This window comes from Octopus sinensis, unplaced genomic scaffold (assembly GCF_006345805.1).
Source record: "Octopus sinensis unplaced genomic scaffold, ASM634580v1 Contig12570_ERROPOS154238+, whole genome shotgun sequence".
NCBI classification, from domain to species: domain Eukaryota; kingdom Metazoa; phylum Mollusca; class Cephalopoda; order Octopoda; family Octopodidae; genus Octopus; species Octopus sinensis.
This window is the reverse complement of record NW_021832613.1, coordinates 11,128-35,454: the sequence shown is the minus strand read 5'-3', so window position 1 is coordinate 35,454 and position 24,327 is coordinate 11,128. Positions and strand designations below refer to the sequence as shown.

The window sequence follows — 24,327 nt, the reverse complement described above, 5'->3', positions numbered from 1 at the left end:
GGCAAGCCATGAGGCTGAACAAGGTTTCAATCTTATCAGGCAAGATTTCTACAGCTGGATGCTGTTTGAGCGTGTAGCAGTTGCCTTTCATGTGCCACAGAGCCAGTCAGGTAGTATTGGCATCGACCATGCCTGAATGGTGCTTTGTATGTGCCACCGGCATGGGTGCAAGTCAGGCAGCACTAGCATCAATCATGCTCGAATGGTACTTTTTACATGCCACTTGCATGGGAGCCATATATACAAATACACACACACACACATATATATATATATACGGTTAGCTCAACGTTAATATTTAGGTGAGCATAAAAGATGAATAAATGTCAGTAAATAATATTGATGTCTCACTAACAGCATCAAAATCCTTAGTGGGGTAATTTTAATGTAGGAAAAATTATTGGTTGATGTGGAGAATGAAAGCCAGATTCCTCCAAAGAGTTTGGCGCGTCCTGAAGAAGGCAACGTGATGTTGCTTGCCATTTCTTTCTGGGGGATGGCCTGGTCTATGTCTCCCCTCTTCCTGCAAGCCCAGAGGAACTTAAGCAGAGAATTATTACCATACTGGTCGTGAGATGTGCGAAAAATAACAGCTAAATAGCTCATAAATCGCAGTTGATTTTTTTCTTTTTTTGGTTGCATGACCGAACGAATTCTCGAACGCAAAAATTTCTGAAAATTCCCCCAAATAAAAATATGTGACGAGGGATTATATTAGGTGCTTAAAGCAACACTCAACACACACAAAAATTAAATAAATTAGAAAACCATATTAGTTCTAACTTTTAATGATGCAGAAGAACCACCAGAAATAAAGACTTCCTATGTCTCAAATAAAAGCTGTTCCATTTCCTCTCGAAACGATATTTGCTTTTCGTTTCAGTATTTCAAGTGCACACTCGTATTTTTATACATTCCCCATTTCTTACTAATTACGTCGTAATTTTCTCGTATTTAACGAAATTGTCAAATTTACACGTTAGAAAGAAAGATAAATGTTATCTAAACAAGGGATTGATCCGACGTTTTTACAAATAATTTAGAAAATAACCAAAAGTGCAATGAAATGTCTAAAAGAAAACGACAACACAATGAAAGTATTAAAATTACAGCCTTTCGTATAATTTCGTCTTAGTGAGATTTTTTTTCCTTTTAACTTTCTCAACACATCGAAACAAATAAATGTACATAATACGACACATATATAATAGAAATGTTTAAATAAATACTTACATAGTAATAGATATGGAGAGAAATAGTGAAGGAGGAAGATGTGAGAACTGGAGTCAGAGTGGACAACGACAGCTTCAAGAGAATTTCTAGTTTTCTACAACAAACGTTAATTAATATTTTTCAGGTCCACATAATCGTAAATGCTGTATCTGTTTGTTTAGACAGTTAATTACCAATCATTTGTATATATTTGATTGGATTTTCTCTTAAATATCAGTTGTCAAGTGGAACTGATCAAACAATCAAGGTGCATGAGAAACAAGAACAAGAAATACACTTAATGAGGAAGAGTTTTGGCAATGAACAAAGGGAACTAACTCCAGTCTTCAAAGAATTGCGGCTCTACTTTAATAGATTTGGTATTTTGTGAAAGAGATTTCTTCAATATTCGGCTTCGTCACTGTTATTGTTATTATCATCAACCCTTTTCCGATCTTTTCCGTTTTGCTGCTATGTGTGGAAATGTTCGAGTGTAGTGAAAATTTCAGTATTTCAGGAATCTTATAATTTTCCAGCTGAATTCCACGAGTTCGCTTTGATGCTGCTGTCTAAGATTCATTGCACATGCGCAGAATGGAGTTACTTCCGGTTGCGCACCGGAAGTCTTCCTTATGCACATGTGCGGGAAAGTGAACCCTAAAACGCGGTTCGCTCCCTCATCTTTTCTGGCTCTTGCAGCACCCGGTGATGGACGTGTATTGGCAGTCTCTCTGAGGACTTCTCACCAACCAAGCAGCGAACCCGACAAATCGTTCGACTAACAAACAAGAAAGCGAGCAACCAGTGCTGCAGATTCGGCTGTCGGTTTCCCGCCACAGAACACGTGCACCAGTTCTACATTACGACCAGAAATAAACAACCGTTTTGCTGTGTTCGTAGATCGCCTGACTTTTCTGTTATTTTAGCTAAAATTGACTGTGACGGGATCAGATCGGACACCCCTCCAGTGATACCGAAACTGATCCTGTTGCAATATACATCCTTGTATGTTGGCATTATTACCCGGGAACGGAATCGAAAAAACAAAATAAATGGAACTGGTGTAAAAAAAAAAAGAGGGTAGGGAACGAATCTGAGAACAAAAAGGCCCGGAAAGCAACGGGGGTGGGGAGAGACCTTCGGAACATTCACAAGATCCGACGTTTTTTTCACATAACTTTAAAATGGGTTTTTATAAATGAAATTTTATATAAATACCTTTCAGACGGTATAGATTAGGATTATAAAGAAATTTGTGGGGAAAATCTTTTCCGAGGGGGTGTGGAGAGGACGTCGGATGATTCCCTCGTAACTTTGAGAAAAATATAATCCTTTTAATGTTATAAAGTAGGATTTTCGTCATGAACTTCGATGCTAAACATCCCTTTGAAGGGTTCAGGTCTTTACTTCTACCGAGTTTATATATATTATATATATGAAATACTTAGAAGTATTTTGTCTATCTTTACGTTTTCAGTTCAAATTCCGCCAAGGTCGATTTTACCCTTCATCCTTTCGGGGTGAGAGGAGAAATATTTTTGAAAAGTTGTTGATCTGTACAACTTGAAGGATTGATTATATTTTTCTTGAAGAGATGTCGGAAGAATTAAGAAAATCATCATATGACTGTGACATCTGCAAAGAGTCATTCTTAGAAGAAAGTAAATTCAATCAACACAAACAAATTCATGCAGGGGAAGCACCATATCCCTGTGATATCTGTGGGAAATCATTGTCTGACAGGGATAGCTTAGTTCAACATAAATGTATTCAAACAGGGGAGAAACCACATCACTGTGATATCTGTGGTAAATCATTCTCTAATGGCAGTAACTTAACTCAGCACAAAGGTATTCATACAGGGAAGAAACCATATCGCTGTGATATCTGTGGTGAATCATTCTCTCGTTATCATAGCTTAGCTATTCACATACGTATTCATACAATGGACAAAACATATAACTGTGATATCTGTGGTAAATTATTCTATCAAAGTGGTAACTTAGCTATACATAAACGTATTCATACAACGGAGAAACCATATACCTGTGATATCTGTGGTAAATCATTCTATCAAATTGGTAACATAACTAACCACAAACGTGTTCATACAGGAGAGAAACCATTTCATTGTGATATCTGTGGGAAATCATTATCTAGGGGCAGTAGCTTATCGAAACAAACGTATTCATACAGGGGAAAAACCATATCAATGTGATGTCTGTGGTAAATCATTCTCTCAAAGCAGCAGCTTAACCAATCACATACGTATCCATACAGGAGAGAGTCCGTATTCTTGTGATATCTGTGGTAAGTCATTCTCTCAGGACAGTGGCTTAACTCAACACAAACGTATCCATACAAAAGAGAAACCATATACCTGTGATATCTGTGGTACATCATTCTCTGAAAGCAATAGCTTAACTAAACACAAGCATATTCATACAGGGTAGAAACCATACCCCTGTGATATCTATGGTAAGACGTTCTCTGGAAACAGTCACTTAACTATACACAAATGCATTAACACTCAAGTAAAATCAATTCACAGTGATATCTGTGGTAAATCATTTACACAAAATCATTTCTGATTTAAACAGGAGTCTTTCCTTATGAAGTGGGTCCATAACACAGTGATATTTGTTGTATAACATTTCCTCAGAAGGACAAAGGACGTATCTCATAAAGACATCCACAGAATATAGAAACTATATGAATGTGACATCTATGGTAAATCTTTGACATGAAATCATCCATTATTGAATCAAAAGAGCATTGACAGAGGAAGGAAAACATATCACTGTGATGTTAAACCTGAATCATTCTTTCAAAATGGTGAATTGTTTGTACACAGTCCTTTTAATATGAAAGATATAACTGTAATCTAAGCTATTTGTGCTAAATCAATCTATGAAAATGATCAATAATTGAAATGTAAATGCATTGATACAGAAGAGGAACCACGATGATGATGATCCTCATCAATTAACATTCTCCTATTCATGCTTCTGTGGATCAGATGGAATTCATTGATGCAGATTTTCTAAATCTGGGTCCCTTTCTTGTGACCAATCTTCACCTGTTTCCAAGCAAGGAAATATCTTCCCTGGTGAGACATATTTTACACAGAGGACTGGAAGTGAACAACTGCACAAGTATGACGGTCATGATCTCCCTTTACGAACATCACATAATATCTGGACATGGGTACACACACATACAGACGCATGTATGTCTGAAGAATTTCTTATAGGAAATATCTTACATGTTTTCTACACATCTAAAAGTTTTTGATTCCTATTAGGAAATGAAACACATGTAATGCTGAATAAATAATATCAAACTTTTCTCCGGTCTCCTTATGTGATTTGTAATTACCTTGCAAAAAATATTATCCAAACCTCCCACAAAAATAATGTACGTGTAATATAATTTTGGAAGGTGGGTGATGTTCTGATGGAGAGATTAAAGAAAGGTAGAGAGAGACAGATGATGGTGGTGGTTGTGATGGTGAATACAGAGTGAAAAGTAATGTTTTTTTTTCACTTGAACTGATGTGTTACATTATATTGTGACCCCTATATTTTACATATAAGGAACACTGACGGGGTTGGTGGCGTGGGTATACTTATCGCTGAGAAATGGGTAGATAAAGTAATTGAGGTAATCAGAGTATGTGACAATACTTAAGATTAGATTAGTGCTTCATCATGGATTAGCAACCATGATATCGGCCTATGCTCCTCAGCCGGGGTTACCTGATGGACAGAAAGACCGATTCTATGACACTCTGTTGCAGACTACCTCGTTGACGAATGACAGACCTTCTCTTTGTGGCTGGTGACTTCAATAGTCACATTGGACGACATGCTGGGGGCTTCCATGGCGTACATGGAGGCTATGGCTATGGTTCCCGCAACGAGGAGGGAACCAGGCTGCTGGAGTTCCGCGATGCAAATAATCTTATGATTTGCAATACTAACTTCAGGAAACCTACCAGCCACCTAGTCACCTACCGATCGGGCCAACATACCAGCCAAATTGACTACATCCTTGCCAGGCAAAGGGAGAGATGGCTACTTATAAATGCCAAAACCTTCCCAGGCGAAGAATGTACCCCACAACATAGACTGGTAGTTAGTGACTTTAGGATCAGGACTAAGAGGACGACCAACATGGAGAAGAAGGATCTTGAAGCGTAGAGATCCTACGAATGGACAGAGATTTAGGGACATGCTACTTGAAGCTTTTGACGAAGTAGAAGGGGATAGAGTCCCCTCTCGTCCCAAAGTAACGTGGTGGTGGAACAGTGTTGTAGACAGGGCTATTAGAGAAAAGAGACAGACTTAGAAGGACTGGAAGAATGGTGGTAGCAGGGAATTGTATCAGACTGCTAAAAGGGAAGCTAGGAGACAGGTCTATCTAGCCAGAGGGGAAGCAGATAAGAAAAAATTTGCCAATGTTCTGTGCCGTGACGACCAAGGACTGGAGGTGTTTTGCGTTACAAGACAGTGTGTGAGAGAGAATTGTGATGTGGTAGGAGAGAAGTGTGTTCGCATGGTAGATGTTTCACTTGCGCTAAATGAGGATGCAAAGAGAGAGGTTTGGAGACGCCACTATGAAAGATTGCTGAATAAAGAAAATGAATGGGATAAAGAGAGTCTGCCGAATGTTGACCCAACAGAGGGACCAGCTATCAGAGTTGATAGTTCCTTGGTAGTTAAGGCAATTAGAGGCATGAAGACAGGGAAAGCCCCAGGCCCATCAGGTATCACTGCAGAGATGCTCAAAATATCTGGTAGTGTCGGCTATAGCCTAGTCACCCATATAGTTAATCAGGTGATACACGAAGGAGTCATACCCAATGACTGGTGTAGCAGCATAATAGTCAACTGTTACAAAGGTAAGGGTGACGCCCTAGATACAAATTATTACAGAGGTATCAAGCTGTTGGATCAGGTGATGAAGGTTACAGAGAGGGTCATAACCCAACTAATTAGAGAGAGAGTTAGTTTAGATGAGATGCAGTTTGGGTTCGTGCCAGGGAAAAGTACCACTGATGCTATATTCCTGGTAAGGCAGCTGCAGGAGAAATACCTAGCCAAAGATAAGCCCCTGTACCTGGTTTTCGTTGACATGGAGAAAGCCTTTGACAGGGTCCCCCGATACCTCATCTGGTGGTCAATGAGGAAACTAGGGATAGATGAATGGTTAGTGAGAGCTGTGCAAGCCATGTACAGGGACGCTGCTAGTAAGGTGAGGGTTGGCAACGAGTACAGTGAAGAATTCCGGGTAGAGGTAGGGGTCCACCAAGGCTCAGTCCTCAGCCCCCTCCTATTTATCATAGTCCTACAGGCAATAACGGAGGAATTCAAGACAGGATGCCCCTGGGAGCTCCTCTATGCTGGTGACCTTGCTCTAATTGCTGAGTCACTATCAGAACTGGAGGAGAAGTTTCAGGTGTGGAAGCAAGGTTTAGAATCGAAGGGCCTTAGAGTCAATCTAGCTAAAACCAAAGTCGTAATAAGTAGGAAGGTAGACAAATCACAAATGCCTTCAGGTAGATGGCCCTGCTCGATTTGTAGAAAAGGTGTAGGTAGAAACTCTATAAGATGCACCAAGTGTAATTTATGGACACATAGGAGGTGCAGCAATGTCAAAGGAAGGCTAACTAGGAAGATGGTTTTTGTATGTGGCAGATGCTCGGGAGCATTAACCTCTGAAAATCTGCAGAAAACAACTTCCGTCACTTTTCAGGGGGAAAAACTAGAAGTAGTTGATAGCTTCCGTTATCTTGGTGACCAAGTCAGTAGTGGGGGTGGGTGGGCTGAAAGTGTAACGGCTAGAGTAAGAATAGCCTTGGCAAAGATTAGGGAGCTCTTACCTCTGCTGGTGACTAAAGGCCTCTCGCTCAGAGTAAAAGGCAGACTGTATGATGCATGTGTATGAACAGCCATGCTACATGGGCCGTGACTGCTGAGGACATGCGTAAGCTCGCAAGAAATGAAGCCAATATGCGCCGATGGATGTGTAATGTCAGTGTGCATGCTCGACAGAGCGTTAGTACCTTGAGAGAAAAGTTGGACCTAAGAAGCATCAGTTGTGGTGTGCAAGAGAGACGATTGCGCTGGTATGGTCATGTGGCGAGAATGGATGAAGATAGGTGTGTGAAAAAGTGCCAATCCCTAGCAGTGGAGGGAACCCATGGAAGAGGTAGACCCAGGAAAACTTGAGACAAGGTGGTGAAGCACGACCTTCGAACTTTAGGCCTCACTGAGGAAATGACCAGCGACCGAGACCTTTGGAAATATGCTGTGCATGAAAAGACCAGGCAGGACAAGTGAGCCCAGCCCACTTATGCATGCCTTTCCTCCCTTGGACACACAAAGACCTGTTGAGGCAAGTGAAGTCGATATCGAACCTCATCCGATGACAGGCACCTATGCCAACCCCCCTTTGCTTGCGAAGACCTGTTGGGGCAAGTGAAATCGAAATTGAACCAATCCTATGATTGGCACCCGGCAGATGCCAGGAACCCTGGACTGGAGATACGTAAAAAGCACTACCTGAATCGTGGCCAAAGCCAGTGCCGCCTCGACTGGCTTCCGTGTCAGTGGCACGTAAAAAGCACCATCCGAATCATGGCCGAAGCCAGTGCCGCCTCGACTGGCTTCCGTGCAGGTGGCACGTAAAATGCACCAATCCGACCATGGCCGATGCCAGCCTCGCCTGGTACCAGTGCAGGTGGCACGTAAAAAGCACCCACTACACTCATGGAGTGGTTGGCATTAGGAAGGGCATCCAGCTGTAGAAACTTTGCCAGATAAAACCGGAGCCTGGTGCAGCCTTTTGGCTTCCCAGATCCCCGGTCGAACCATCCAACCCGTGCTAGCATGGATAACGCACGTTAAACGATTATGATGATGATGTAATTTTTTTACTATACACTTCTCGTGTTTTAGATAAGAAATTGTGCCCATGTAAATTTTAAAATGTAATTTTTTTCTGTTTATGAGAAAACTGGAAAAATATAAGCGAATATTTATTTTATGATTGCTGTGTCTATAAAATTGTGCATAAAGTGTATTAAGTAATTACCGTATTCCAATTTCCTTCAGTTTTCAGTGAGTAGCAGATGAGCGACTATCTTTTGATGCAGACACAATACAGGCTCCACTTTAGAGTATTTTGGTTTCAGGAATAACCCAATCCATTGCCTCACTAGACACCGAGGCCATGACTAGTGACCAGGAACTTTTGTTTTTGGAAATGGATAAACAGCTTAAAGATTATATAAATATATATTTATAAAATTAAAGACTTAAATCTGTACAAGATGCAAAGCAAAAAGAAAAGAATTCAATTAAGAATGCATCTGGTGAAAGAATATTGGTTTAAAAAACATACGACATAAAAATGATAACAATGAATACTATAAGGAATATGAGGGAGATAGGGTGAATCCTTTCTTTTTGACAATGGTCGGGCATTGTCTTGTTGGAAGACTAATGCTTTTCTGTTGGTAATCTCCAGCCGCAGTTCTTTGATATATTTTGGTTCAAATTAGCCAGTTGACGACAGAACACATCAGAATTAATGGTCTGGTTTTATGGGAGAAGGTCATAATAAACAATGCCTTTATGATCTCACCAAACACAAAGCACAGGTGTGTTGCCATGGATATTCATCTTTGGTTGCTTGGGGGATATTTCTTCAAACTCTAGAATCAGTTTTGCACAACATTAAGCATGCAATCCATTTTTCATCTCCAGTCACAAGTCGTTTCCAAAAAAGGGCATGCTTTCTTTCCATTTCAAAAGCATATCCCAAATGGAATACTGGTCCCAGCAATTCTTTTCTGAGTGTTTCAAGCACCCATATATTAGAATAAGATAGAAAGAGGGACAGAGAGAAGTGTACATAATATGTGATAGGGGAAACATATAATATTTATTACATCGTTAAAAACGTTAGTTGAAGTTGATGATATAGAGAAGTTAGCAATATAATTTTAGCAGAGTGGTGATGTTCTGATGGTGAGATTTAAGGCACAGAGATAGAGAGATGATGGTTGTGGTGGAGGAAATAGTGATGGACAGTGCATAGTTAAAAGTAATTTGTTTTTAATTGAACAAAGTTTTTTATGTCACTTATTTGCAGAATCGTATGTATTTCTGTGTAAAAAGTACAAAATCACAATAATTTGATTTTTCTCCCCACTTTTTTTACATGAACAAAACGACAGCTTCCAAATATTGTTTTCTAAATGGGTAAGAAAGATCAAACTTTAAACCACAGTGTTACACATTCATATCTATGTGTATACACAGGTATACGTATGTAGAATACATCCGCACTTTTGGCACTATTTTGTTAGTAACAGTACGAACTGTGTCTAAAGTATATATGTATCACTACGCTGAATGTAGTCCAGTTTGTGTAACATGAAAAAGTAAATAAACACGTAAAACAATAACAATGGCTTCATATTGGTTGTCTATCCCATTAGAACGAAATAACACATAACATGGTGGCAGCGGTGGGATAATTAATCGGAAACTGTGCCTTTACAACAAAACAGAAACACAACGAACCAGAAATTAACAAACAAAACATCGCTTCGTCTTCGGACACACATACACGAGGATCAAAAATGGCGACCCCCGTCACCGTACAGATGAATTTACATCCAATCATGAACTGGGACTCCGATGATATCGCGGAAGCGTTTAAGAAATTTAAACAGAAAACTCAACTAGCTTTCAAAAGTTTCCTGAAAGGCACGACTGAAGATGAAAAGGTAAGCTATATCCTTTTATGGACGGGAGAAAAAGGCATAGACTTATTCAATAGCTGGGACATGTCAGAATCGGATTGCAATAACCCAGACACACTTTTAGAGAAATTTGAAAGGCACCTAGAGCCCAGATCGAACCATAAAATTCACAGATTCAAATTCCAGGGCCTAAAACAAGACCAACAAGAAACGATTGACAATTTCCTGTCCAGACTAAAGAATGTTGCTGAAAAATGCAAATTCAAAGATAAGGACAAAAGAATTGTTGATCAACTAATATGGGGGTGTGCTCATAAAGAAGTTCAGAAATCCCTCATAGGTAAGGACGCTCTCCAGTTGATAGAAGCAGTAGACACTGCAAGAACATTCGAAGCCACTACCAAACAAATGGCCTCACTTACCTTACAAACAAGCTCACTAGGCAGCAGTGTAGATATTGCATCTAGGCACAGGACGAAACATACCCGCAAACAAAGAACATGCCAGTACTGTGGTACAGAGCATGAGTTCGACAACCGGAAGAAATGTCCTGCATTCGGTATACACTGCAAAGCATGTGGAAAACTTAACCACTGCAAAAAAATGTGTAGGTTGACAAAATCCCAGAAAAACAAGCCCCAACTTTCAAAGAGGAGCGGAAATAGAAGAAGAGATATACATGCCCAACGACAGGAACAAAACACCTCAGAGGAGGAATTCTTGGCAGTCGGCACAATAAATGTGCATGAGATGGGAAATGGCGACAAGAAAAAAAATGAGGCATACACAACAATAAGAATACAAAAGAAGTCTGGCAAGAAACGAATAAACATTGACTTAAGGCTGAAGATTGAGACTGGAGCCCAGAGTGATATCTTGCCTGTCAACCTCCACAAAAAGATGTTCCCAGAACACATGACACAAGAGGATAAAGTCAAAGAAGGAATCCTCACACCAAGTGATGTAATCCTCACTGCGTACGGAGGTACCAGGATTCCACAACTGGGCAAAACAACAATCACAGGGACACACAAAGGAAAAACAATCAAGTGTTCTTTTTATGTCACAACAACAGAAGGTCCAGCAATTCTTGGACTCAATACCTGCAAAAAGCTAAATATTGTGTCAATCAATGGTGAAGTGAAGGCAACTCCGAGCAGGATTGACAGAGATATGCCTATCAAAGACCGACCACCAATCACAAACAAAGAGGAACTGATAAGCATGTACCCTGAATGCTTTGACGATACAGTCGGGTGCTTTGTGAAATGTAGATACCATATAACAGTCGACCCCAATATCAAACCAATTGTTCACCCACCTCGCCGCGTCCCTCTAGAACTAAAAGAGAAGCTGAAGACAGAGTTGGACAGAATGGAAAAAAAAAAATCACCAAAGTGACACGACCAACAGACAGGGTGAATTCAATTGTAATCAAGGAAAAACCCAATGGTAGCCTACGGATATGCCTCGACCCAAGGGACCTGAACAAGGCATTAAAAAGAGAGTACCATCCAATTCGAACCCTTGAAGAAATCACACCATCATTGACTGGGTCCAAATTATTCCGCAAACTGGATGCCAGCAATGGGTACTGGAATGTAAAGATAGACAAAGTCATCCATGCTCACTACCTTCAACACACAATTTTGGCAGATATCGATTCAACCGACTCCCATTTGGATTGAAGGTGAGCCAAGATGTTTTCCAGCGCCAAATAGATGAGACCTACCAAGGCTGCAAGGGAGCAATTGGAATAGCAGATGACATCCAAGTGCATGGCAAGGATGAGACCACACATGACTTCAATTTACATGAAGCTATGGAGAAAACCCGACAAGCAGGCATCAAACTCAATGCGGACAAGTGTGTGATCAAAGCAAAGGAGTGCAAATTCTTTGGAATTATATACTCTGCAGTGGGAGTGAAACCAGACCCTGCTAAAGTGGAACATATCTATCGTAATAACACCTCCTGGACATTGCGTCTGTCCTAGACACACACCAATATACATGTCAATGACACTAGATATCTGATGGTTTCACCTCAGTCACGTGTCGTATTAACACAGCTTCTTTTGTTAACATAGACATCACTCCTCCTCTGCCTCCTTCTGTACATTTGTAAATACACAAGAAAGAAACTATATGAATGTGATATCAATGGTAAGCCTTTCATTTAAAATGATCCATTAACGAATCAAAAGAGCATTGACAGAGGAAGGAAAACATATCACTGTGATAGCAGTGCTTAATCATTTTATCAAAATGGAGAATTATACAGTCATATTAATATGAAAGATAAAGCATACCCTAAGACATTTGTGCTAAATCAATCTATGAAAATGATCAATTATTAAAACATAACTGCATTCATACAGAAGAGGAACCATATCACTACAATGATGATAATCATCATCATTTAAAATTCGCTTTTCCATGCATCTGTCTATCTGATGGAATTCATTGATGGAGATTTTCCTGAGCTGGGTACCCTTTCTTGTCACCAATCCTCACCTGTTTCCAAACAAGGAAATATTTTCCCTGGTGAGACATATTTTACGCAGAGGACTGGAAATGAAGAACTGCACAAGTATAACGGTCATGATGGCCATTTACGGACATCACATAATATCTGGACACACACACACACATGTATATATGAAGAATTTCTTATAAGAGATATTTTACATATTTTCTCTTTGTCTAAAAGTTTGTAATTCCTATTAGGAAATGAAACACATGTAATGCTGAATAAATTCTATCAAACTGTTTTCCAGTCTCCTTATGTGATATGTAATTACTCTGCAAAAAATATTATCCAAACCTCAGACAAAAATAATATTTATGTATATATATAATAACCAGCTGTTATGCTTTCATCAGATTAGTGGAATAAATGAGGGGTGGGGACAGAAGTGGAGAAAAGGGAGGGAGAAATAGAGTAAGGTGATCTTATAATAATTCTGCTTCTCATTCTGTTACTTAGCTCGTCAGTAACACTTTCATGTTATTAGAGAAAAGGGGGGTAGAGAGAGAAAAGATGATAAGACAAAGAGTGAGGCAAATAGAGAAAGAAAGAAAAGGGAGAGACAAAAATACTAAGAAAGAAGCAAGCATGACATGTGATGGGGGGAATGTAATAGTTATTTTATGTTTAAAAGAGCTAGCTGAAGTTTGTGATATAGAGAATAGTTAGAAATATAATCTTAGCAGAGGGGTGATGTTCTGATGTTGATATTAAAGAAAGGCACAGAAAGAGAGAGATGATGGTGGTTTATAGAGACCATCACTCAACACTTGCACTTCTGTGCAATTATTTATCGTCTTCTCACTTAAGAGATTGATATTTGTTTCTAAGGATTAATTTAGCCTAAACTATGGATTCACAAGAGACACAGTTGCAAGCTGCCTGAGAAAAGATACACAGATCTAGAGCATGGAACACTAAAAAGATGTAATAAAAAAGAGGAAAAAGATGGCACCGATGGTGTTGTGAGGAATTGGATGTAGACAGATGCCAAGTATATTCAAAGAAAGCTAAAACTATGAATGCTATAAAAATGCAAATCATCCTCTCTTTCTTAAATAGGTCCTCTTAATTTTTTTCATTCTGTAGAATTTACATGGGTCCCACTAGTAATTAATAAGAAACTAAAGTGGCGAACTGGCAGGGTCGTTAGCACATTGGGGAAAATGTTAGCTGTGGTTCTTCTGGCATGACATTTGCATTTAAATTCTGTCAAGGTGGACTTTGTCTTTCGTCCTTTTGGGGGTTGGTGGAAGTAATCAACAGTTGAGCATTAGAATCGACATATTCAACTTAACACACACACCCGTGGAATTGCTGGCCTTGTGCCAAAATTTGAAAACAGTATGAACTTTAATGTCGACTTCTTGCTCTTGCCTGTGATAATGCCAGAAGCACGTTGGTTTGCTTCAGTAGGTTCTATTGAACCTTGGTGTCTGGCCAACAGAGGAATTCTATCAAAGCCTTTCTCCAGGCCAACAAGTGCCAAGTATAATGGTTTATTCACGACTTAATACTTGTATTGCAGTTGTAAGTAGGCAGACCTATACACACACATATATTACATTAAAAATGAACTTCAATTTTGCTTCCAATGTTACATAGCCAAAATGGCACATAATGGGGAAAATACTAAGAATTAAGACTTTCCTGAAATGTGAATACAAATGGAATAAAACAAGTTTCGCGTGAATTGGACAACTGGTTCTTGAGATATTAGGAGTTTTGTGGGGTATAAATACCCAAAACAGTGCATATTGAGAAAATCCACCAAAAATAACTTAACCCTGAAAAGGAAGAATTTCTAGCTTTTCGGTTAGACACATTATGACTAACTTGCCAACAAAAAAAGTTGTTTTTACAGGAAATGTTTCTACTTTTGCTTTTTTGTATTTATATTTTAGCTTTCTTTAAACAGACAATTTTATTTATTTTTTTATTATTTTCAATTGAATACCATTACAAAAATTGTTTTGGCATATTTAAAAAATATTTTAAAGTGAAGATGGCTTTAGAAATACTGTAAATATTTCGTAAAAGACCTGTTCATAACCTCACTGAAATAAATTCTTTCCATAGGTTTTTTTCCAGTGCATTCAATGTATCTCATCTCCAAAGATTCGGTTACTATTTCTAGCATGCCTTGTTACCATACAACAGCTATTTACGATAAAGGACTCAAAATAACTGTTACATGGTAGCAGGGCATGCAAGAAATAGTGGCCGAATCTTTCTTTTTCTAAGGAAAGGAGCCCTTTACGTGTAATTTCAATGTCACATACGTTGAAAGCATGTAAAATAACCCAGAAAAAAACAAAATACAAAATAAAACTGTTGGTGGGAAACTCCAAGGTCCCCCCCCTTCTTTTCCAGAAGAATCTGGCGGGTGGTGGGTTTGGACTGAGCATCGTTGAATGCACTCAAAAAAACGTGTGGAAAAAATTATTTCACACCAAAGTACAAACGGGTCCTTTATGAAAAAGAAAGGACGGGTCATTTGAAGCTTTCTGTCCCCTGTAAAGAACCAGATCATCCTCGCAATTTCAGCTGATTAATCTTGAGATTGCTCCAATCTGGCCAGCCCCAAGGAAATACTAAGCTAAGAGCATCAGATTCCTTGGAAGAAAGCATGGAATGTATACGAAAATAAGGACGGAAAAACAGACGATGTTACACAAATATAAATACAAAATACAATAAAAATATTAATAATAATAACAGGACATAACAACAGGTGTCTTTCGACTGGGGACGAATTGAATTCAGCTGGTGTGTGTGGAAATGAAGCCTTACGGCAGAGATACAGAGCTTTCACAAACACACGGAAGAATATCAATGTTGCACTGACCGTGGTCAGACGCAAAAAGAGGGCTAACCATCTGGCCTATCGGTCACATGGGAAAAGAAGAGAGAGAAAAAGAGGAACAAAAGAATTAAGGAGGGGAAAGAGAAGAGAGAGTTGTAGAAGCAGATGAACAGAAGAATTAAGGAGGGGCATATATATATATATACACACACATCTTATGAAAGTTTTTACTTGGGAAGTAAAATAGTGGATTTCATTTGGGGCATATAGATTTGAACCTGAAAACAGCATTTTCCCACAGAAAAACAGTAGTTGACAACAGTGACACTCCACACATACCCTCTGCCATGCCAATTGATATGTTTTCCTACTTCACCCCTAACCTCTTCTATACCACCAAAAGTCAAAATTAAATGAAGAGCTACCTACATCAGTTTCCTCATTGTTCTCGGCAATATACCTCTCTTTCTCGCTATATTGCACTTATAAAATACTAGAATTTCGTAAAGCAAAAGCCATTTGGTGAAATGAGATGACCAGAGACAGCCATGATACATACAACTTTCACCAGCTCATCTTTCTCTAGCAAAGGCACAGGAGTGGCTGTGTGGTAAGTAGCTTGCTTACCAACCACATGGTTCTGGGTTCAGTCCCACTGCGTGGCACCTTGGGCAAGTGTCTTCTACTATAGCCTTGGGCCAACCAAAGCCTTGTGAGTGGATTTGGTAGACAGAAACTGAAAAGAAGCCCATCATATATGTATATTATATATATATATATATATATAGGCACAGGAGTGGCTGTGTGGTAAGTAGCTTGCTTACCAACCACATGGTTCTGGGTTCAGTCCCACTGCATGACACCTTGAGAAAGTGTCTTCTGCTATAGCCTCGGGCCGACCAAAGCCTTGTGAGTGGATTTGGTAGATGGAAACTGAAAGAAGCTCGTCGTATATATGTATATATATATATGTGTGTGTTTGTCCCACCAACAATGCCTGACAACCGATGCTGGTGTGTTTGCGTCTCCGTAATTTAGCGGTTCGGCAAAAGAGACCGATAGAATAAGTACTAGGCTTACAAAGAGTAAGTCCTGGGGTCGATTTGCTCAACTAAAGGTGGTGCTCTAGCATGGCCGCAGTCAAATGACTGAAACAAGTAAAAAAAAAAGCGACAGGCTTTAAAGAAAGCATCGTTCAGTCTTCCTCCTGAAGTGATATGGTTTCTCCCCTGTATGAATTAGTTTGTTTTTAGTTAAGCTATAGTTTTCAGGGAAAGATTTACCATAGATATCACATTGATATGGTTTCTCCCCTGTATGAATATGCTCGTGTGCAATCAAGTTTCTTGCAGAAGAGAATGATTTCCCACAGATATCACAGGAATAAAGTTTCTCCACTGTATGAATTCGTTTGTGTTCATTGAATTTACTTTCTTCTGAGAAGTCATGTGAGGATTGTCCTAATTCTTCTGTCATCACTTCAGAAAAAATATAATCAATCGAAGAATATTTCTTCTCTCACCAAAATTTATGGATATTTTTCTTCTTTTTGCTTTTATAGTTTATTCCAAACAAATATCACTTCTCTTATATTTCTTCTAAATGTGATCAATATGTTTTATAGAAGCAGGATTATACGTTTGTAGAATATCTTTGCAGAGTCTTTCAAACATGAGACATATTGATGATTCTTTAAAAGTAAAAAATACTTTTTAGCCAATTTCATGTGATTTTCTGAAAGAATAGAAAAAAATAATATAAGACATAGAATAGGTTTAAAAGGTAGATATTAAAAAATGCGAATTTATGCCATTTCTGTTTTAATGGATTGTAGAAGTTAACCTGCATTCAAACTAATAAACTTACCCAAAAGTTAATAAATTACGAGCAGATTCAATAATTATAATTGCAACTCCTGGACATTAAATCTGTGACACACACGCTCTTTCTCTCTCTCTCACACACACCAATATAGATGTTAATGGCCTAGATAACCAATGTTTTCACCTCGGAGTTCTATCTTGTCAACACAGCTTTGTTTAGTAACACAGATGTGGAGGCACATGGCCTAGTGGTTAGAGCAGCCGACTCATAGTCGAGGGATCACAGGTTCAAATCTCAGACCGAGCAATGTGTGTGTTTATGAGTGAAACACCTAAGCTCCACGCGGCTCCGGCAGAAGGTAATGGCGAACTTCTGCTGACTCTTTCGCCACAACCTTCTCTCACTCTTTCCTCCTGCATCTTGCAACTCACCTGCGACGGACTGGCGTCCCGTCCAGGTGGGGAACCTATACGCCAAGGAAACTGGCCCTTATGAGCCAGGCATGGCTCGAGAAGGAACAAGTAACACAGATATCACACCTGTTTTGCCACCTGAATAGGCAGGTGCATTGTCACTCCCTGGAGGCATCGAATTGTGGCCCTTTCCAATGAATAGCATCCCGCAAACATCACAGTAGAACTCCTGGTTTACTATCTGACCAGGTGGAGCATACTCATGATGAACAATCCCCTGGAATTGAAGAAAACGGTCAACAGTGTCTTGACATTTGTCAGTCTTGGAGAGGTCGAGGTTTTCAACTTCAAAGACTGAACCTTTAGGGGAAAATTGCTGTTCGCTTGAAGCATTGCACACTGTTCGTAAAAATAATGCATTGAATGGCACAAGAACGGATTATAATAACCTTTGTAATTCAATCATCCATAGTCTGATATAATATTTCAGAATATAAAAATCCCTTCTTCAGATATCCCTGGGAATTGATCGAGTCACTGCTATAATCGGTTTTCCAAAACATTCCCTCAGAGCAGTAATTTAACTAGACACAAACACATTCATACAGGTGAGGAACCATATCGCTGTGAGATCTGTGGTAAATCATTCTCTGATGGTAGTAACTTCACTGCACACAAACTAATTCATACAGGTGAGCAACCATATCACTGTGATATCTGTGGCAAATCATTCAGTCAGGCAGGTAACTTAACTACACACAAACGTATTCATACAGGTGAGCAACCATATCAATGTGATATCTGTGGTAAATCATTTTCTGTTGGCAGTAACTTAACTAGACTCAAACGTATTCATACTGGGGAGAAACCATATCACTGTGATATCTGCGGTAAATCATTCTCTCGTACTCATAGCTTAGATATTCACAAACATATCCACACAGGAGATAAAAACTACCACTGTGATATTGCTGGTAAATCATTCTCCGAGGGTAGCAGCTTAACTACACACAAACTAATTCATACAGGGGAGAGACCATATCGCTGTGATATCTGTGGTAAATCATTCTCTGTGAGCAGTAACTTAACTAGACACAAACGTATTCATACAGGTGAGGAACCATATCGCTGTGATATCTGTGGTAAATCATTCTCTGATGGCAGTAGCTTAACCAAACAAGCGTATTCATACAGGGGAGAAACCATATCACTGTGATATCTGTGGTAAATCATTCTCTGATGGCAGTAGCTTAACTCGACACAAACGTATTCATACAGGGGAGAAACCATATTATTGTGATATCTGTGGTAAATCATTCTCTCAAATCAGCAGCTTAACGAATCACAAACGCATTCATACAGGAGAGAAACCATATTCCTGTGATATCTGTGGTAAATTATTCTCTCATAACAGTAGGTTGACTCAACACACACGTATCCATACAGGGGAGAAGCCATATCACTGTGATATCTGTGGTAAATCATTCCATCAAGGAAGTAATTTAACTACTCACAGACAGGTTCATGGAGGGGAGAAACCATATCACTGTGATATCTGTGGTAAATCATTCTCTTATAGCAGTAGCTTCACTAGTCACAAACGTATTCATACAGGTGAGAAACCATATCACAGTGATATCTGTGGAAGATCATTCTCTGAAAGCAGCGGCTTAACTCAACACAAGCGTATTCATACAGGGGAGAAACCATATCGCTGTGATATTTGTAGTAAATCATTCTCTCAGAACGGTGGCTTAACTCAACACAAACGTATTCATACAGGGTAGAAACCATACTCCTGTGATATCTGTGGTAAGATGTTCTCTGGAAACAGTCACTTAACTATACACAAATGCATTCACACTCAAGAAAAATTAATTCACAGTGATATCTCTGGCAAATCATTTACACAAAATCATTCCTGATTTAAACAGAAGTCTTTCCTTATGAAGTGGGTCCATAACACAGTGATATTTGTTGTACAACATTTCTTCAGAAGGACAAAGGACGTATCTCATAAAGACATCCACAGAATATAGAAACTATATGAATGTGACATCTATAGTAAATCTTTGACATGAAATCATCCATTATTGAATCAAAAGAGCATTGACAGAGGAAGGAAAACATATCACTGTGATGTTAAACCTGAATCATTCTTTCAAAATGGTGAATTGTTTGTACACAGTCCTATTAATATGAAAGATATAACTGTAACCTAAGCTATTCGTGCTTAATCAATCTACGAAAATGGATCAATTATCTTGTGGGTCATTTCAGGATCTGGAATTCGAATCTGTGAATTCTATGGTTCTATCTGGGCTCTAGGTGCCTTTCAAATTTCTCTAAAAGTGTGTCTGGGTTATTGCAATACGATTCTGACATGTCCCAGCTATTGAATAAGTCTATGCCTTTTTCTCCCGTCCATAAAAGGATATAGGTTACCTTTTCATCTTCAGTCGTGCCTTTCAGGAAACTTTTGAAAGCTAGTTGAGTTTTCTGTTTAAATTTCTTAAACGCTTCCGCGATATCATCGGAGTCCCAGTTCATGGTCGGATGTAGATTCATCTGTACGGTGACGGGGGTCGCAATTTTTGATTCTCGTGTATGTGTGTCCGAAGACGAAGCGATGTTTTGTTTGTTAATTTCTGGTTCGTTGTGTTTCTGTTTTGTTGTAAAGGCACAGTTTCCGATTAATTATTTACCGCTGCCACCATGTTATGTGTTGTATCCTTCTAATGGGATAGACAACTCAATACGAGCCATTGTTATTCTTTTACGTGTTTATTTACTTTTCATGTTACACAAACTGGACTACATTCAGCGTAGTGATACATATATACTTTAGACATAGTTCGTACTGTTACTAACAAAATAGTGCCAAAAGTGCGGATGTATTCTACATACATATACCTGCGTATACACATAGATATGAATGTGTAACACTGGTTTAAAGTTTGATCTTTCTTACCCATTTAGAAAACAATATTTGGAAGCTGTCGTTTTGTTCATGTAAAAAAAGTGGGGAGAAAAATCAAATTATTGTGATTTTGTACTTTTTACACAGAAATACATACGATTCTGCAAATAAATGACATAAAAAACTTTGTTCAATTAAAAACAAGTTACTTTTAACTATGCACTGTCCATCACCATTTCCTCCACCACAACCATCATCTCTCTCTCTCTCTCTCTACCTTAAATCTCACCATCAGAACATCACCACTCTGCTAAAATTATATTGCTAACATCTCCATATCATCAACTTCAACTAACGTTTTTAACGATGTAATAAATATTATATGTTGCCCCTACCACATATCATGTACACTTCTCTCTGTCCCTCTTTCTATCTTATTCTAATATATGGGTGCTTGAAACCCTCAGAAAAGAACTGCTGGGACCAGTATTCCATTTGGGATATGCTTTTGAAATGGAAAGAAAGCATGCCCTTCTTTGGAAACGAATTGTGACTGGAGATGAAAAATGGATTGCATGCTTAATGTTGTGCAAAACTGATCCTGTAGTTTGAAGAAATATCCCCCAAGCAACCAAAGATGAATATCCATGGCAACACACCTGTGCTTTGTGGGATCATAAAGGCATTGTTTATTATGACCTTCTCCCATAAAACCAGACCATTAATTCTGATGTGTTCTGTCGTCAACTGGCTAATTTGAACCAAAAAAATCAAAGAACTGCGTCTGGAGATTATCAACAGAAAAGCATTAGTCTTCCAACAAGACAATGCCCGACCATTGTCAAAAAGAAAGGATTCACTCTATCTCCCTCATATTCCTTATAGTCTTCATTGTTATCATTTTTATGTCGTATGTTTTTTAAACCAATATTCTTTCATCAGATGCATTCTTAATTGAATTCTTTTCTTTTTGCTTTGCATCTTGTACAGATTTAAGTCTTTAATTTTATAAATATATATTTATATAATCTTTTAGCTGTTTATCCATTATCCAAAAACAAATGGTCCCGGTCACTAGTCATGGCCTCGGTGTCTAGTGAGGCAATGTATTGGGTTATTCCTGAAACCAAAACACTCTAAAGTGGAGCCTGTATTGTGTCTGCATCAAAAGATAGTCGCTCATCTGCTATTCACTGAAAACTGAAGGAAATTGGAATACGGTAATTACTTAATACACTTTATGCACAATTTTATAGACACAGCACTCATAAAATAAATATTTGCTTATATTTTTCCAGTTTTCTCATAAATAGAAAAAAATTACATTTTAAAATTTACATGGGCATAATTTCTTATCTAAAACACGAGAAGTGTATACTAAAATAAATACCTTATATGTAAAATATAGGGGTCAGAATTTAATGTAACTTTGCTTACTCAGAAAACCACATCAGTGGTAACTTGTAAGCCAAGGTGATGGGTCAGAGAGCCAATACACATTTCAATTTGTAGGTGTTGTAAAAAAAACTTTGTTCAAGTAAAAAAAACATTACTTTTCACTCTGTATTCACCATCACAACCACCACCATCATCTGTCTCTCTCTACCTTTCTTTAATCTCTCCATCAGAACATCACCCACCTTCTAAAATTATATTACACGTACATTATTTTTGTGGGAGGTTTGGATAATATTTTTGCAAGGTAATTACAAATCACATAAGGAGACCGGAGAAAAGTTTGATATTATTTATTCAGCATTACATGTGTTTCATTTCCTAATAGGAATTACAAACTCTTATATGTGTAGAAAACATGTAAGATATTTCCTATAAGAAATTCTTCAGACATACATGTGTCTGTATGTGTGTGTACCCTTGTCCAGATATTATGTGATGTTCGTAAAGGGCCATCATGGCCGTCATACTTGTGCAGTTGTTCATTTCCAGTCTTCTGTGTAAAATGTGTCTCACCAGGGAAAATATTTCCTTGCTTGGAAACAGGTGAGGATTGGTCACAAGAAAGGGACCCAGATGTAGAAAATCGCCATCAATGAATTCCATCTGATTCACAGAAGCAAGAATAGGAGAATGTTAAATGATGAGGATCATCATCATCGTGGTTCCTCTTCTGTATGAATGCATTTACATTTCAATAATTGATCCAGTTTCATAGATTGATTTAGCACAAATAGCTAAGGCTACAGTTATATCTTTCATATTAATAGGACTGTGTACAAACAATTCACCATTTTGAAAGAATGATTCAGGTTTAACATCACAGTGATATGTTTTCCTTCCTCTGTCAATGCTCTTTTGATTCAATAATGGATGATTTCATGTCAAAGATTTACCATAGATGTCACATTCATATAGTTTCTATATTCTGTGGATGTCTTTATGAGATACGTCCTTTGTCCTTCTGAGGAAATGTTATACAACAAATATCACTGTGTTATGGACCCACTTCATAAGGAAAGACTCGTTTAAATCAGGAATGATTTTGTGTAAATGATTTGCCACAGATATCACTGTGAATTAATTTTTCTTGAGTGTGAATGCATTTGTGTATAGTTAAGTGACTGTTTCGAGAGAACATCTTACCATAGATATCACAGGGGTATGGTTCCTACCCTGTATGAATAGGGTTGTGGTGAGTTAAGCCACTGTTCTGAGAGAAAGATTTACCACAGATATTACAAGGTTATGGTTCCGCCCCTGTATGAATACGCTTGTGTTTAGTTAAGCTATTGCTTTCAGAGAATGATGTACCACAGATATCACAGGTATATGGTTTCTCACCTGTATGAACACATTTGTGAGTAGTTGACCTACCGCTATGAGAGAGATTTACCACAGATATCACAAGAATATGGACTCCCTCATGTATGAATCCATTTGTGAGTAGTTAAGCTACCGCTATAAGAGAATGATCTTCCACAGATATCGCAGGAATATGGTTTCTCTCCTGTATGGATACTTTTGTGTTGAGTTAAGCCACTGTCCTGAGAGAATGACTTACCACAGATATCACAGTGATATGGTTTCTCCCCAGTATGAATACGTTTGTGTTTCAATAAGCTACTGCCACTACATAATGATTTACCACAGATATCACAGGAATATGGTTTCTCTCCTGTATGAACACGTATGTGGTTAGTTAAGTTACCACTTTGATAGAATGATTTACCACAGACATCACAGGTATATGGTTTCTCATTTGTATGAATACGTTTATGTATAGCTAAGTCACCACTTTGATAGAATAATTTACCACAGATATCACAGTTATATGTTTTGTCCACTGTATGAATACGAATGTGAAGAGCTAAGCTATGATAACGAGAGAATGATTTACTACAGATATCACAGCAATATGGTTTCTCCCCTGTATGAATACCTTTGTGTCGAGTTAAGCTACTGCCATCAGAGAATGATTTACCACAGATATCACAGTGATATGGTTTCTCCCCTGTATGAATACGCTTGTGTTTGGTTAAGCTACTGCCATCAGAGAATGATTTACCACAGATATCACAGTGATATGGTTTCTGCCCTGTATGGATTTGTTTGTGAATAGCTAAGCTTTGAGCATGAGAGAATGATTTACCACAGATACTACAGTGATATGGCTTCTCCCCTGTATGAATACGTTTGTGACGAGCAAAGCTACTCCTGTCAGACAATGATTTACCACAGACAGTACAGTGATATGGTGCTTCCTCTTCATGAATTTGTTTGTGTTGATTGAATTTACTTTCTTCCAAGAATGACTCTTTGCAGATGTCACAGTCATATGATGATTTTCTTAATCCTTCCGACATCTCTTCAAGAAAAATATAATCAATCC

General features: G+C 38.5%; 2 protein-coding genes across 3 annotated transcripts in view; one reads left to right on the top strand and one right to left on the bottom strand.

Annotated features, from left to right (window-relative positions):
• LOC118761357 (zinc finger protein 679-like) overlaps nt 1-3,518 on the top strand; it is a 20,036-nt gene extending 16,518 nt beyond the window's left edge. The window contains exon 3 of the mRNA XM_036499195.1: nt 3,168-3,518. Within this exon, the coding sequence (XP_036355088.1) occupies nt 3,168-3,430 (263 nt within the window). The 3' untranslated portion in view covers nt 3,431-3,518. The remainder of the gene's footprint in view (nt 1-3,167) is intronic.
• LOC118761356 (zinc finger protein 98-like) overlaps nt 1-24,327 on the bottom strand; it is a 27,128-nt gene extending 2,801 nt beyond the window's left edge. The window contains exons 1-2 of one of the 2 annotated variants that reach the window (XM_036499193.1): nt 23,881-24,327; nt 16,575-16,651 (exon numbers count right to left, since the gene is read on the bottom strand). In XM_036499193.1, coding sequence (XP_036355086.1) covers nt 16,575-16,651; nt 23,881-24,301 — 498 coding nt within the window. In that variant the 5' untranslated portion in view covers nt 24,302-24,327. Of the gene's footprint in view, nt 1-16,574; nt 16,652-22,212; nt 23,668-23,751 lie in introns of those variants that run through there. The other variant, XM_036499194.1, reaches the window with a different exon arrangement.